This window comes from Mobula birostris, chromosome 2 (genome assembly GCF_030028105.1).
Source record: "Mobula birostris isolate sMobBir1 chromosome 2, sMobBir1.hap1, whole genome shotgun sequence".
Lineage (NCBI taxonomy): Eukaryota > Metazoa > Chordata > Chondrichthyes > Myliobatiformes > Myliobatidae > Mobula > Mobula birostris.
Window position 1 is genome coordinate 10645512 of NC_092371.1, and position 14907 is coordinate 10660418.

Sequence of the window (14907 nt, forward strand, 5' to 3'; positions counted from 1 at the left end):
TTGAGTTCAAAAGTTGTAATGTTGCAGCTCTATAAAACTCTGGTTAGACTACACTTGGAGTATTATGCCTAGTTCTGGTCACTTCATTGTAGGAATGATATGGAAGGTGCAGAGGAGATTTACCAGGATGCTATTTGCATTCAAGACCATGTCTTATGAGTGGGAAGTGTAGATGGAGACAATGGATGAGGGGGCTGTTTTGCAATCTTAACTGTGCCTGCAGTGAAGGAAGTCAAACAAGGAACATAATGTCAACGGCTGTCTTCTGATTTTTTTTCCAATGCATTTGCCTAACTATACCAGATGCCACAACCTAGCTTCAAGAGCTGGAAATTGGTGTACATGTTGCTGCCATCGCCATATAATGAGAAAACACCAAAGTATTTTCTTTTTAGCACATTTATAAGATCTGGTGCAGAACTGAAATTAAAGGGTAGAAAAAATGTAACTTTCCTGTAAGTAATGAGAGAGTCTGCAATTTCAAGGCAGTGGGCCAGAAGATCTTGGAGAAACAGCCCAGGAGCAGAAAGTTTCAGAGACGGTGACTGGATGGAGTGTAACTTCGCACTGCCCGTGGGAGGGGCTGTGTTTATGCACCGAGACCACAGGCTGTGTATAAAGTGGGTGATGTAAAATAGTCTGGAACATATCTCAAAACTCTCTGCTGCATTCAGTTAATGATTAGGAAATGTGACAGTGCCTGAGAGAAAAGGAGGATGATAGGGACACAGTACAGTATAGGGCATATGCACATAATATACAGAAGAAATTATAGCATCTGAGTGATATATGCTTACTTAGTAAAACAGTGAAAGAATTAGAAATATGTTTTCAGAGTGACAGAGAAAGGGGGGAGAAGGCAAGAGTGGAAAAGGCAGTAAGAAAATAGACTTGGAAAAAAACAGGATCAAAATACCTATGTGGGAATTTTTATTTATTTAGAGAAAAGTTCAAACATATGGTAAGAAAAGTGATGGAAAGAACTTAAAATAAGTACAAGGCATTGCACAATCGTGCTGCTGTTCCAGTAAACACCTAGATCCCTGTGTCCAGCTCACCCTGTGCTGAATGAGACAGGGGACACAAACACTACTGTTCACTGCATTTCTTGGGGAGTGCCGAAGGAACTGAGAGATCTGGAGCTACTTGCGACGTTCCTGCGGCTCTCTTCCAATCTGATGTTTGTTTGTGACTATGGAGTTAAACAGATGCTCCGTTATCCTCTACCTTCTGGTACTATGGAAAGGTAAGGACAGTTTTTACTCTCCACCGCACTCTGTGTTGTCAAATCACTTTCCTGCTCTCTGCCTTCCTATCAGTGGACCTCATTTCCCTCCTCACTTTTAACATCTCCCTTTTCACTCTCTATTTTGATGTGCATGTGATAAATAACTCTGGATCTGAATCTGACATTCATATTCTTCCCTTAAGTCCTTTTTTCTCAGATAAGGAAAGAGAATAAAAATGAATGGGCTCTTGCGGTATGAACCTACCTGTGCTGTTTCATTCTCCTGAAGTTATTTCCCAAGTAAACTTTGTTAAAGAAGGTCAAACAGTTCTGTGGTGAACTAATTAGAATTAACTTCTTTTACGTTGCTAGTTTTTCCTCATTTACACTCAGTAGCCACTTTAGTAGGCACCTCCTTTAGCTAATAAAGTGGCCACTGAGTGTATATTCATGGTTTTCTGCTGCTATAGCCCGTGCGCTTCAAAGTTTTACCTGTTATGTGTTTGGAGATGCTCTTCTGACACCACTGTCATAACCTGTGGTCATTTGAATTACTGCCTTCCTGTCAGCTTGAACCAGTCTGGTTATTCTCTAACCTCTCTTATTAACAAGGTGTTTTTGCCCACAGAACTGTCATTCACAGGATGTTTTTTTTTGTTTTTCACACCATTCTCCATAAACCCTTGAGACTCTTGTGTGTGAAAATCCCTGGAGATCAACAGTTCCTGAGATATTCATAAGGGATGCGAGAGTTCCTGGTTAATTTAATTTAACTCTCCCTGGCTCAGCACACCATATTCATCCCACAACTGGATCAAAGTTCAAAAAGTTCAAAGTTCAGAGTAAATATATTATCAAAGTATGCATACAGTCAGTGTCCATTTTATTATGTACTTCTTGCACCTAATAAAGTGACGACTGAATGTACTGTATGTTCGTGGTGTAATGCTGCTGTAGCCCATCCACTTCAAGGTTTGATGTGCTGTGTGTTCAGAGATGCTCTTCTGCATGCCAATGTCTGATTACTTGAATTACTTCCACCTTCTTGTCAGCTTGAACCAGTCAGGGCGTTCTCCTCTGAGCTCTCTCATTAACAAGGCATTTTCACCCACAGAACTGCCGTTCACTGGATGTTTTTTTTTGTTTTTTGCACCATTCTCTGAAAACTCCAGAGATTGTGTATGAAAATCCCAGGAGATCAGCAGTATCTGAGATACTCAAACCACCGCATCTGGCACCAACAATCATTTCACGATGAAAGTCACTTAGATCACCTTTCTTTCCTATTCTGATGTTCCGTCTGAACAACAACTGAACCATTTAACCAGGTCTGCATGCTTTTATGCATTGAATTGCATAAATGATTGGCTGATTGCATTAACAAACAGGTGTATCTAATAAAGTGGGCAATGAGTATTTCTCTAAGATATAAAGGCTGTTTTTATTTAAAATGGGGAATGGGAGGGGTATGGAATACTATGGTCCAGATGTGGGTCAACGGCACCAGGCTGAGTAACTAGACGGGCTGAAGTGCCTGTTTCTGTGCTGTCGTCCTCTATGACTCTATGTTAAGTGTGTAAGTTGTTAATCAAAATAGTGATAGTACCTCCATGCTGACTGGGGCTGAGCTCAATGGGTTAAATTATTTAGAGACGTACCTGTAGAGGCAGAGTCAGTGATGCTAATTTGGATAAGCAGACGTATAATTCAATTGCAAGAATTTGCGGATGCTGGAAATCTGAAATAAAACAAAAAGGGCTGGAAATGAACAGGTCAGGCAGCATCTGGGAGGAAAGCTTATTTCATCAGACCTGGAAAAACCCTAGACCTGGGTGCCACAGTAGCATAGTGGTTAGTGTGACACTGTTACAGCTTGGGGCATCGCAGTTTGAAGTTCAATTCTGGCACTGTCTGAAATGATTTTGTATAGTCTCCCTGTGACTGCGTAGGTTTCTTCCGGGTGCTCTGGTTTCCTTCCACAGTCCAAAGATGTGCTAGTTAGTAAGTTAATAGTCATAGTCATACTTTATTGATCCCGGGGGAAATTGGTTTTTGTTACAGTTGCACCATAAATAATAAATCCATAAATAGTTGAATAGTAATATGTAAATTATACCAGGAAATAACTCCAGGACCAGCCTATTGGCTCAGGGTGTCTGACCCTCCAAGGGAGGAGTTGTAAAGTTTGATGGCCACAGGCAGGAATGACTTCCTATGACGCTCTGTGTTGCATCTCGGTGGAATGAGTCTCTGGCTGAATGTACTCCTGTGCCCAACCAGTACATTATGTATTGGATGGGAGACATTGTCCAAGATGGCATGCAACTTGGACAGCATCCTCTTATCAGACACCACCGTCAGACAGTCCAGTTCCATCCCCACAACATAATTGGTTAAATAGGTGGGCTGCTGGGTGGCCTATAACAGGGGTTCCCAACCTTTTTTATGCCATGGACCCCTACCATTAAACGAGGTTGGATGGCACGGTAGTGTAGTTGTTAGCACAACACTTTACAGTACCAGCAACACAGGTTCAGTTCCCACTGGTGCCTGTAAGGAGCCTGTATATTCTTAATGCGGCTGCATGGGTTTCTTCCGGGTGCTCTGGTTTCCTCCCTCAGTCCAAAGATGTACCGGTTAGTAGGCTAACTGGTTAAGTAGGTGGGCTGCTGGATGGTGCCTATTCCACACGGTATCTAAATAAATAAAGTTTTAAAAGAAGAATAAATAAAAGTTAAAAGACCTGTGTTGTAAATTATAATGGAAGAGGGATTCAGATTCATTTATTTATCACAAGTACATCAAAACATGCAGTGAAGTGTTCATTTGCGTTAACAACCGAAGGATGTGCTGTGGCCAGCCCACTAGTGTCGCCACACATTCTGATGCCAATGTAGCCTTCTCACAATGTTCAGCAGAATACCAGCTGCAAAACAAGCCTCCTTCCGTCCACCCACCCATTAACTTGTACAGACAGTCCTCTGACCCCAGGGCAGGCCAGGCCTCAAGCCTCTACAGGTCTCATGGACTTGCAGATCCGGGGCTTTGGCCACCGAGCTACAATTTCTGGACTTCTGATAGACCTTTGGGCTTCACTCTTCAGTATTGACCCCAGGACTCACTGATGATGGGACCTTGAACTCCAGGCCTCAAACACTAGCCTTGCTGATGGATGGAGAAAACTAAAGGAATTACTCTGGTATGATGATGGCAAGAGAGCATGAGTGATACAGATGGTGTTGATGGAGCTGAGTGAGTGTAATGAAGTCTTGTTAATTGTAGCTATTCTGTACAGAGGGACAATAAATGTGAACAAAATGAAGAGAGACGAGCTACAGCACTAGAACATTGAAGTGCAGAACACAACAAGATTCAAGTTTATTTATCACATATACAGCGAAACATAGAGTGAAATATGTTACTACACACAAAATGCCGGAGGAACTCAGCATTTATGGAAATTAATAAACAGTCGCTGTTTAGGGGTGAGATCCTTCGTCCCAGTTCTGATGACGGCTCTTGGCCCGAAACATTGACTGTTTTTCCCTCCTGCGCTTCTCCAGCATTTTATGCAGGTTACTCTGGATTTCCAGCACCTGCAGAATCACTTGTGTCAGTAAAATGCTTTGTTTTCGTAAACAACCCAAGGAAGTGCTGGAGGCAGCCCACGGGTATTGTCACACATTCCGGTGCAATATAGCATGGCCATACTGCTTTGCAGACCACAACAACAGCAAAACAAGTCTTCCTCCCATCTATGCACATACACAATCCTGTAACCCCAGGACAGACCTCTGGTCTCGAGGCTCCAGCAGACGTGGACAGCATCTGCAGAAACCTGAAATCAAAGGGGGTGATGGAAATGCTTACCCAGTTGGGTAGTATCTGTGGAGAGTGGAAAAACCGGGTAAATCATGATCTTGCTTCAGAATCAGCCAGTTCTGGCACGCAGTTTGTTTTGAATTCTTTGAACTCATCAAGCACTGATAAAGTTGGATGATTGCCCAGGACTGATGGCTCGACAGCAGCATCAGTGAACTGCTGCAGTGATTTAGATGGTGTCCCAATAAAAGGCTGATTGAGAAGTGGCTACACTTGCTCCTGACTTGCGCAACAGTCTTTCCATATGACTGATGCACCTGACCTTTCCACTGGTAGAGGACTAGGGAGGAGATCTGCCAGGATGATCTCAGCGGGATATCCATTCAGAGGCCAGTGCACTAGTGAAGTCTTGTATGAACGCATATACAAGGCAGGCGTGGACCAATAAATGTGGGTCCAGTTTGAGAGAAATTAAATAAGCTGATAAGAGAGGGAGTTTATATAGGCAATGTTATGATTAAGGGGCTTAGCTGCTCTGTTGGTCAGAGTTTTATCAGTATTGCTCAAATCACACCCTCCAGAGCTCTATTAAGTATCGAGTGGTAGCTATAAATATGCTCAAATTCCACCTGGGTAACCCTCAATTTGACAAAATGAACATCGATTTCTCTAACTTATGGTTTTTTTCACCCCCTTTTCTTTCTTTTAATTCCCCATTCTTGTTCCTCTCTCACCCTTTCTCTTCTCCTCACCTATCCATCACCTCTTCCCTTTCTCCCATGGCCGGCTGTTCCTCCTATCAGCTTCTTTCTTCTTTAGCCCTTTACCTCTTCCACCCACCCCCCTCCCAGCTTTTCACTTCATCCCTACCCACCCACATTTTCCCTCACCCGGTCTCGCCCATCACCTGCCAGCTTGTACTCCTTCCCCTCCTGTCACCTTCTTATTCTGACTTCCTACCCCTTCCTTTCCAGTCCTGATGAAGGGTCTCGGGCCGAAACGTCAACTGTTTATTCTTTTCCATCGCTGCCTGACCTTCTGTGTTCCTCCAGCATTTTGTGTGCGTGACTATGCTCTCTTCCTCTATGATTTAAACTCCAGTCGGGTAGCTTCGCAGCTGTGTTGGAAAGGAGCTGTTTATACAGGACAATTAGTCTCATCTCATTGCTGTCACTACTGCCCTCTCCCACAAGGATTTGAGTGGTCGTCCAAAATGGACTTCAAGAAACCAGGCAATGTGGGGGAAGCCTCATTAAGATTTTGTGCCCTGTTTTATTTATCATGTGAAGCACTTCTGTATTCATAGTTTCATGCTGGTGACAATTTTGGTGGTCGGCATGTTGGCAGGAGCAGGGGTATTGGGGAGGGCAGGCAGGGATTAAATGAGGCAGAATTGGGGAGCTCAGGTTGGGTGGGGTGTGGTATTATTATTTTTTCTAACCAATTGGAAGGGTGTGGAGCTCAAGCAAAACATACTTCATCTAGGATCAACTTTATTGTCCATGTACATTTTACACATAGCGTGGTGGTGCCTGGAACATGTTGGTGGTGGGAGCAGATATCACAGTGGTGTTTAAGAGGTATTTAATTGGCAGTGAAGGGAAGGAGATAGCCTGTGTGAAGGTAGGTGGCTTTAGTTTGGATTGGCATCATGGTAGGCACAGATACTGTTGGCCAAAAGTCCTGTTCTTGTACTGTACTGCTCTATTTCTTTGCTGTGGTGCATTGGTGCAATATGCAACAGAAAACAACATTCAACAACTAAAAGAATAGAGTTTCTCCTCCAATGGTTCACTCTCCTCTCCGATCAGATTCCTTCATCTCCAGCCCTTTACCTCTCCCACCTACCTGACTTCACCTATCACCTGCTAGCTGTCCTCCTTCTCCTCTCCCCACCTTCTTATTCTAGCTTCTTCCCCCTTCCTTTCCAGTCCAGAAGAATGGTCCCAGCCCGAAACACTGACTGTTCGTTCATTTCCATAGATGCTGCCTGACCTGCTCATTTCCTCCAGTGTTTGGGGTGTGGTATTGACACAACAGCATTTTGTGTGTGTTCTGGATTTCCAGAGTCTGCAGAATCTCTTGTGTTTAAGAATAAAGAATTATATTAAATAATGTTTAAAGTATGGATATGGAATAAAATGTGCATAAATGCATAAATACCAGCATGTATTTATAATGTAAACAACATTTTCAAGAGTGGTTTAAAATGTTTGCAGTGCAGTGACAGGGGTAACAGATAGAGGGGGTGAAGGGCTAACTAGAGTGGTTGATCAGATTATCTGCCTGGGCAAGAAGTTTTTAAGATGGAGTGAAGTTTTTGTTTTAATAGCCTTATAGCACGTCCCAAAGTACCCATGCATTAGTATTCCAGCTTCTTGAGGTGATCTTTGGCATTGTGTTTATCTGGCTCCTGGTCTTCACACCTGCTTCTTGGAGCTGTTTATGGCAGGCCAAGATGCAGCTGGATGTCACGTCTGGAGCTAGGTCATGCAATACCTTCTCAAGAAATCTGGATGGACAGGAAGGATTTGGATACTATAGAGAGAGTGCAGAGGCAATTTACAAGGATGTTGCCTGGACTGGTGATCCTGCCTTATGAGAATAGGTTGAGTGAACTTGGCCTTTTCTCTTTGGCACAACAGAGGATGAGAGGTGACCTGATAGAGGTGTGTAAGATGATGAGAGGCATTGATCATGTGGATAGACAATAGACAATAGGTGCAGGAGTAGGCCATTTGGCCCTTTGAGCCAGCGAGAGGATTTTTTCCGGGGCTGAAATGGCTAACATAAGGGGCATAGTTTTAAGGTGCTTGGAAATAGGTGCCAAGGGGGATATCAGAGGTAAGTTGTTCACACTGAGAGTGTGGGTGTGTGGAATGCACTGCCAGCGATGGTGGTAGAGGCAGATACAATAGGGTCTGATAGGTATATGGAGCTTAGAAAAATAGAAAGCTATATGGTAGGGAAATTCTAGGCAGCTTCTACAGTTGATTACATAGTCGGCACAACATTGTGGGCCAAAGGGCCTGTAATGTGCTGTAGATTTCTATGGTCTGTGATCTATGTTGACACATGCTTTGTGGTCGTTGATGTGAAAACCTGAGACAAGAGCAGAGCACTGCATCTGTTCTCTGTTCTGTTGTGTAGTCATTCCAAACCAGAATGGATCACTTTACCCACCTCGACTCTGAGCTGATCTCACAACATGCAGACTCACTTCCAAGGACTCTGCAACCCTTGTTCTCAGTTTAAAAAAAAATTTGCACTATTTGTCTGCTTTTGTACATTGGTTGTTTGTCAGTCTTTGTTTATTTATAGATGTAATAAATTCTATTGTATTTCTTTATTTTCCTGTGAATACCTCTAAGAAAATGAAGACATATATATTTGATAATAAATTTACTTTGTTGATAGGGTGGGCATGCCCAGTTAAGTTTTTGCTCTAGAGTGGACACAGCCTGGTTCATCATGTGCACAGCCTCCCCTCCATTGACAGTATCAAGAAAATGGCATCTATCATAACGGATCCCTACCATCCAGATCATGCCCTCCTCTCGCTGCTATCGTCGGCCAAGTGTTTGAAAGGGCAGCACGGTAGCGTAATGCTACTACAGCGCCAGCGACCTGGGTTCAATTCCCACCAGTGTCTATAAGGAGTTTGTACATTCTCGCTGTGACTGCGTGGGATTCCTCTAGATGCTCCATTTTCCTCTCACATTCTAAAGGCTTACGAGTTAGTATGTTAAACCTACTAATCACACAGGTATAATTTGACAGCATAGGTTCACTGGGCCAGGAGGTGCTGTATGTTTAAATAAACTAAAAGCCTGGAGTCCCATATTACAGGTTCAGGAGCAGCTACCCTCCTACACTCATCAGGCTTTTGAACTGACCTGCGTAACTCTAATCCTACCTCAGCAATGGGCCGTCTCTCACATTGGTATGGACATCCCCCTAATTGTTTTTAGTCTGCCCTCATTCTTTGTTTTGCAAGTCATTTCCTCACGCTCCTGTATAATTTACATTTTGTGTGTTATCTGAAAGTAGACTCAGGTGGGATAATTTATTAACTTCTTGTTAATGCAAGTATCTAATTGGCCAATCACGTGGCAGCAGCTCAGTGTGCATGCAGACATGGTTAAGAGGTTCAGTTGTTGTTCAGACCAAATATCAGAACAGGCAAAATATGCGATCTAAATTACTTTGGCCATGGAATGATTGTTGGTGCTAGATGGGGTGTACTGAGGATTTCAGAAACTGCTGATCTGCAGATTTCACTCTCAACAGTCTCCAGAGTTTATAGAGAATGGGTGTGAAAAGCAAAAACATTCAGTGAGCAGCAGTTCTGTGGACAAAAAAAAAGCCTTTTTAATGAGAGAGCTCAGAGGAGAATGACCATACCGGTTCAGGCTGACAGGAACTCAAATGTCCAAGCGTTATACCAGTGGTGTGTGGAAGAGCATCTCTGAATGCACAACATGTTGAGCCTTGCAGTGGATGGAAACAGCAGCAGAAGATGATGAACATACACTCAGTGACTAAGCCTGTATATGTGACAATAAATTCCACAGATTCACCACCCTCTGGCTAAAGAAATATTTCCTTATCACTGTTCTAAATGGATTCCCCTCTAGTTTTCTCGACTGTGCCCTCTGGTGCTAGGCTCCCCCATTACAGAAAACATTCTCTCCACATCTAACACACATCAAAGTTGCTGGTGAACGCAGCAGGCCAGGCAGCATCTCTAGGAAGAGGTGCAGTCGACGTTTCAGGCTGAGACCCTTCGTCAGGACTAACTGAAGGAAGAGCTAGTAAGAGATTTGAAAGTGGGAGGGGAAGGGGGAGAATCTTGGCTCCATCCCTCCCCCTCCTGTCTTCTCCTATCATTTTGGATCTCCCCCCTCCCCCTCCCACTTTCAAATCTCTTACTAGCTCTTCCTTCAGTTAGTCCTGACGAAGGGTCTCGGCCTGAAACGTCGACTGTACCTCTTCCTAGGGATGCTGCCTGGCCTGCTGTGTTCACCAGCAACTTTGATGTGTGTTGCTTGAATTCCAGCATCTGCAGAATTCCTGTTGTTCTCTCCACATCTACTCTATCTAGGCCTTTCAGTATTCGATAAGTTTCAACAAAATCCCCCCCTCATTGTTCTAAACTGCAGCAAGTACAGGAAATACCAAATAAAATGGCCACTGAGTATATATGCCTGTGATTCCAGGGCAGGCAAACTTTTCATAGTTCCTGTACCTCACCGTACTTGTGCACATAACAATAACCTTGGCTGTGACTTCCAGGGTGTGGATACTGACTGCTGTGTAGTCGTGCTGCCGCTGAAGACACAGGTGGATATAATGTGTGCGAACAACGTTAATTTCCATTCCCCATCAGTGCTTTCTGGAACAAATAAGCAAGCTTGTGTCTAACTTGTTACATAATGGAATTAATTTTGTGGTTTCAGTGGAAGTCCCTGTGCTTTGATTGTCATTCTGGTGTTGTGACCAAGAAAGCAGCCCAAATTGGCTTTGTGCCTTTCATAGTTTGTATGCTGACCACAGTAGCACAGGGTCCATTGAATATTACTGTGGATACCAAATGTTCTTGCACTTAAAGGGGCATATCTAACTATCTCTCTCCCTCTCCCTCCCTCCTCCCTCCTCTCTTCCCCCTCTCCTCCCCCCTCTCTTCCCCCTCTCCTCCCCCCTCTCTTCCCCCTCTCCTCCCCCCTCTCTTCCCCCTCTCCTCCCCCCTCTCTTCCCCCTCTCCTCCCCCTCTCCCTCCCACTCCCCCCTCTCCCATTCCCCTCCCCTTCCCCTTCCACTCCCCTCCCTTCCCCCTCCTCTTCTCTCCCCTTTCTCTCTCCTCTCCTCTCTTTCTCCTTTCTCCCTTTCTGTCCTCCTCTCTCTTGACTGAAGGAACATAAAACAGTTCAGCACAGTACAGGCCCACGATGTTGTGCTGACTCCTTAAGCTACTCTTCTCTCCCTCTCCGTTTCTCTATGCCTCTCTAAGAATATCATAAGCATCCCTAACACATCTACCTCTACCACCACCCCTGGCAATATACTCCATGCACCCACCACTCTGTGTATTAAAAAAAGATCTTACCTCTGACATCCCCCTGTACTTTCCTTGAATCACCTTCCAGCTATGCCTAGCCATTTCTACCCTAGGAGAAAGTTTCTGGCTATCCGTTTGATCTATGCCTCTTCTTGATAGTTTTGTAGAGCTGCAACATTATCTTGTGGCTCTTGAACTCAATTCCTTGACTAATGAAGACCAACACACCATACAATTTTTCAACCACCCTGTCAAATTGTGTGGTGACTTTGAGGGAGCTATGGATCTGGATCACAGCTCAGTGGGGGTAGGTGAGGGGTAGAGAGGAGTGGAAAGAGAGAGAGAGAGAGAGAGAGAGAGAGAGAGAGAGATAAAATTTCATGAAACGTTTGATATTTGAGCTGATCCTGACCCTGTCCACACCTGACGTACACAGACAAGTGCAAGTGCTCGGTAAAATGATCTAGACCAGGAACACTGCACGGTTTATTTATTTTCCTTCCCCTCTAGTCAAGGGGTGGGGATATTGAAAGGCCTAAGATATAGTGGATGTGGAAGGGATGCTTCCAATAGTGGGCTAGGAGAAGAGATCACAGCTTCACAATAGAAAGATGTCCCTTTAGAACAGAGATGAGCAGGAATTTCTTTAGCCATGGGGTGGTGAATCTGGTAAGGCTGTGGAGGCCAAGTCATTGGGTATATTTAAAGTGGAGGTTGATAGGCACCAAAGGTTATGGGGAGAAGATAGGAGAATGGGGTTGAAAAGGGAAATAAATTAGCCTTGAGCAGACTTGATGGGCCAACTGGCCTACTTCTTCTCCTGCCTTAAGGATGGTGAGAGCAAAGTTTTTGGAAAGCTCTTTAAAAAGATACGATGCTCCAAAATGCTGGCAGTGTTATTGGTATTGGATTATTGTTGCGTGTACCAGACACAGTGAAAAGCTTTTGTTTTGTGTGCCCTCCAGACAAGTCATCCCATGTGTAAGTACATCAAGGAAGTAAAAAGAAAACTGAATGACAATACAGCATTGCAGTTACAGAACAAGTGCTGTGGAGGCAGACAAATAAAGTGCAAGGATCATGACTGGGGAGATTGGGAGATTAAGAGTTCGTCCCTTAGCGTATGAGATGTCCATTCAAGAGTCTGATAACAGGGACATACATTGTCTCTGATTTTGGTGGTACAGTGCCTATAAAAAGTATTCAGCTGCCCCCCCCCCCGAAAGTTTTCATGTGTTATTGTTCTACGATATTGAATCACAGTGGATTTAATTGGGCTTTTTTGACGCTGATCAACAGAAAAAGTCTATTTTGTGCCAAAGTAAAAGCAGATCTCTGCAAATTCATAATTACAAATATAAAACACTAAATAATTGATAGCTTGAGTATTCACCCCCTTTTAAACTGACACACCAAATCATCACTAGTTCAGCCAATTGGCTTTAGAATTCCCATAATTAGTTAAATGGAGAGCTGTTTTGGAGACCTGTGTGCAGTCAAGATGTTTCAATTGATTGTAGTAAAAATACACCTGTTTCTGGAAGGTCCAACTGCTGGTGAGTCAGTATCTTGGTAAAAACTACACCGTGAAGACAAAAGAACACTCCAAGCAACTCTGCAAAAAGGTTATTGAAAAGCGCAAGTCAGGAGATGAATACAAGAACATTTCCCAGTCACTGAATATCCCTTGGAGTAGTTAAGTCGATCATCAAGAAAGGTAAGAATATGGCTGAGCTATAGATCTGCCTAGAGCAAGCTGTTCTCAAAAACTGAGTGACCGTGCAAGAAGGGGACTAGTGAGGGAGGCCGCCAAGAGACCAATGACAACTTTGGAGAAGTTACAAGCTTCAAGTTACAAGTGGCTGAGATGGGAGAGACTGCGCATATAACTGTTTGCCTGGGTGCTTCACCAGTTGCAGAGAGAAAGCCAGTGTTGAAAAGACCTCATGTGAAATCTCTGCTAGAGTTTGCCAGAAGGCATGTGGGAGACTGAAGTCAGGAAGAAGGTTCTATGGTCTGATGAAACCAAAATTGAGCATTTTGGCCACCAGACTAAACACTATGTTTGGTGTAAGCCAAAACCTGCACCTTATCGAAAACACACAATCCCTACCATGAAGCATGGTGGTGGCTGCATCATGCTGTGGAGATGCTTCATTGCAGCTTGTGAAGGTGGAGGGTAAAATGAGTGCAGCAAAATACAGGGAAATCCTGGAGGAAAACGTGATGTATTCGCAAGAGAACTGTGACTTGGGAGAAAATTTGTCCCTAAGCCTAAAGCCAAAGCTACACAGGAATGGCTTAAAAACAGCAAAGTTAATGTTCTGGAGTGGCCAAGTCCGAGTCCAGGCCTCAATCCAATTGAGAATTTGTGGCTGGACTTGAAAATGGCTGTTTACTCTCGATCCCCATGCAATCTGACAGAGCTTGAGCAGTTTCATAAAGAAAAATGGGGAAAAGCTGCAGTGTCCAGATGAACAAAGCTGATAGAAACCTATCCACACAGACTCAAGGCTGTAATTGCTGCCAAAGCATCTACTAAATACCGACTTGAAGAGAGTGACTACTTATGCAATCAATTATTTTGTGTTTTATATTTGTAATTAATTTAGATCACTTTGTAGAGATCTGTTTTCACTTTGACATGAAAGAGTCTTTTTCTGTTGACCGGTGTCATAAAAAGACCAAATTAAATCCACTGTGATTCAATGTTGTAAAACAATAAAACATGAATATTCCGGGGGGAGGTGAATACTTTTTATAGACACTATGTACGTGCTCTTGGGCATTTGCTTCTTCTGCGTGACAGGATGAGACGAAAAAAGGGACAATCCGTGCGTATTGGAAACAATATCTTCATCTTGCTGACAATCAACACTGGCGCACCTTAGGGATATGTGCTAAGACCACTGCTCTACTCACTCTACACCACGACCGTGTGGCTAAACTCAAATGCCACCTACAAATCTGCTGATGATACAACTATTATTGGCAGAATTTCAGATGGTGTTGAGAGGACATACAGAAGTGAGATATAGCAACTAGTTGAGTGGTGTCGCAGCAACAACCTCGCACTCAATGTCAGTAAGATAAAAAAAAACTGATTGTCTGCTTCAGAAAGGGTAAGATATACACCAGTCCTCACAGAGGGATCAGAAGTGGAGAGAGTGAGCAATTTCAAGTTCCTGGGTGTCAATATCTCTGAGGATCTAACCTGGACCCAACATATCGATGCAGCTATCAGGAAGGCACGACAGCAGCTATATTTCATTACGAGGTTGAAAATATTTGGTATTTCTCCAAAAACACTTGAAAATTTCTACAAATGTACCATGGAGAGCATTCTAACTGGCTGCATCACCGTCTAGTATGGGGGTGGGGTGGCGGGAAGTGGGTTCGAGGAAGAAGCTAATGCCACAGGATGGAAGTAAGCTTCAGAGAGTTGTAATCTTAGTCACCGCCATCATGAGCACTAGCCTCCGTAGTATACGGGACATCTTCAAGACATGATACCTTAAAAAAGATGGCATCCATCATTAAGTAACCCCATCACCCAGGTCATGCCATATTCTCATTCCTCCATCAGGAAGGAGGTACAGAAGCATGAAGGCACACACTCAATGATTCAGGAAGAGCTTCTTTCCCTCTGCCATCTGATTTCTGAATGGACAATGAACCCATGAACACCACCTCACTACTTTTTTAAAAAATTCTATTTTCGTACTATTTATTTAAATATATATATATTATAATTCACATATATTCATATATATGAATATTCATATATATACTATATATA

At 43.5% G+C, this 14907-nt stretch overlaps 1 protein-coding gene across 1 annotated transcript in view; it reads left to right on the plus strand.

Annotated features, from left to right (window-relative positions):
* The first annotated feature begins 635 nt into the window (after positions 1-635).
* The window catches only part of itga10 (integrin, alpha 10), a 181141-nt gene continuing 166869 nt past the window's right edge, over positions 636-14907 (plus strand). Inside the window, exon 1 of the mRNA XM_072282845.1 lies at positions 636-1246. Coding sequence (XP_072138946.1) covers positions 1195-1246 — 52 coding nt within the window. The 5' untranslated portion in view covers positions 636-1194. The remainder of the gene's footprint in view (positions 1247-14907) is intronic.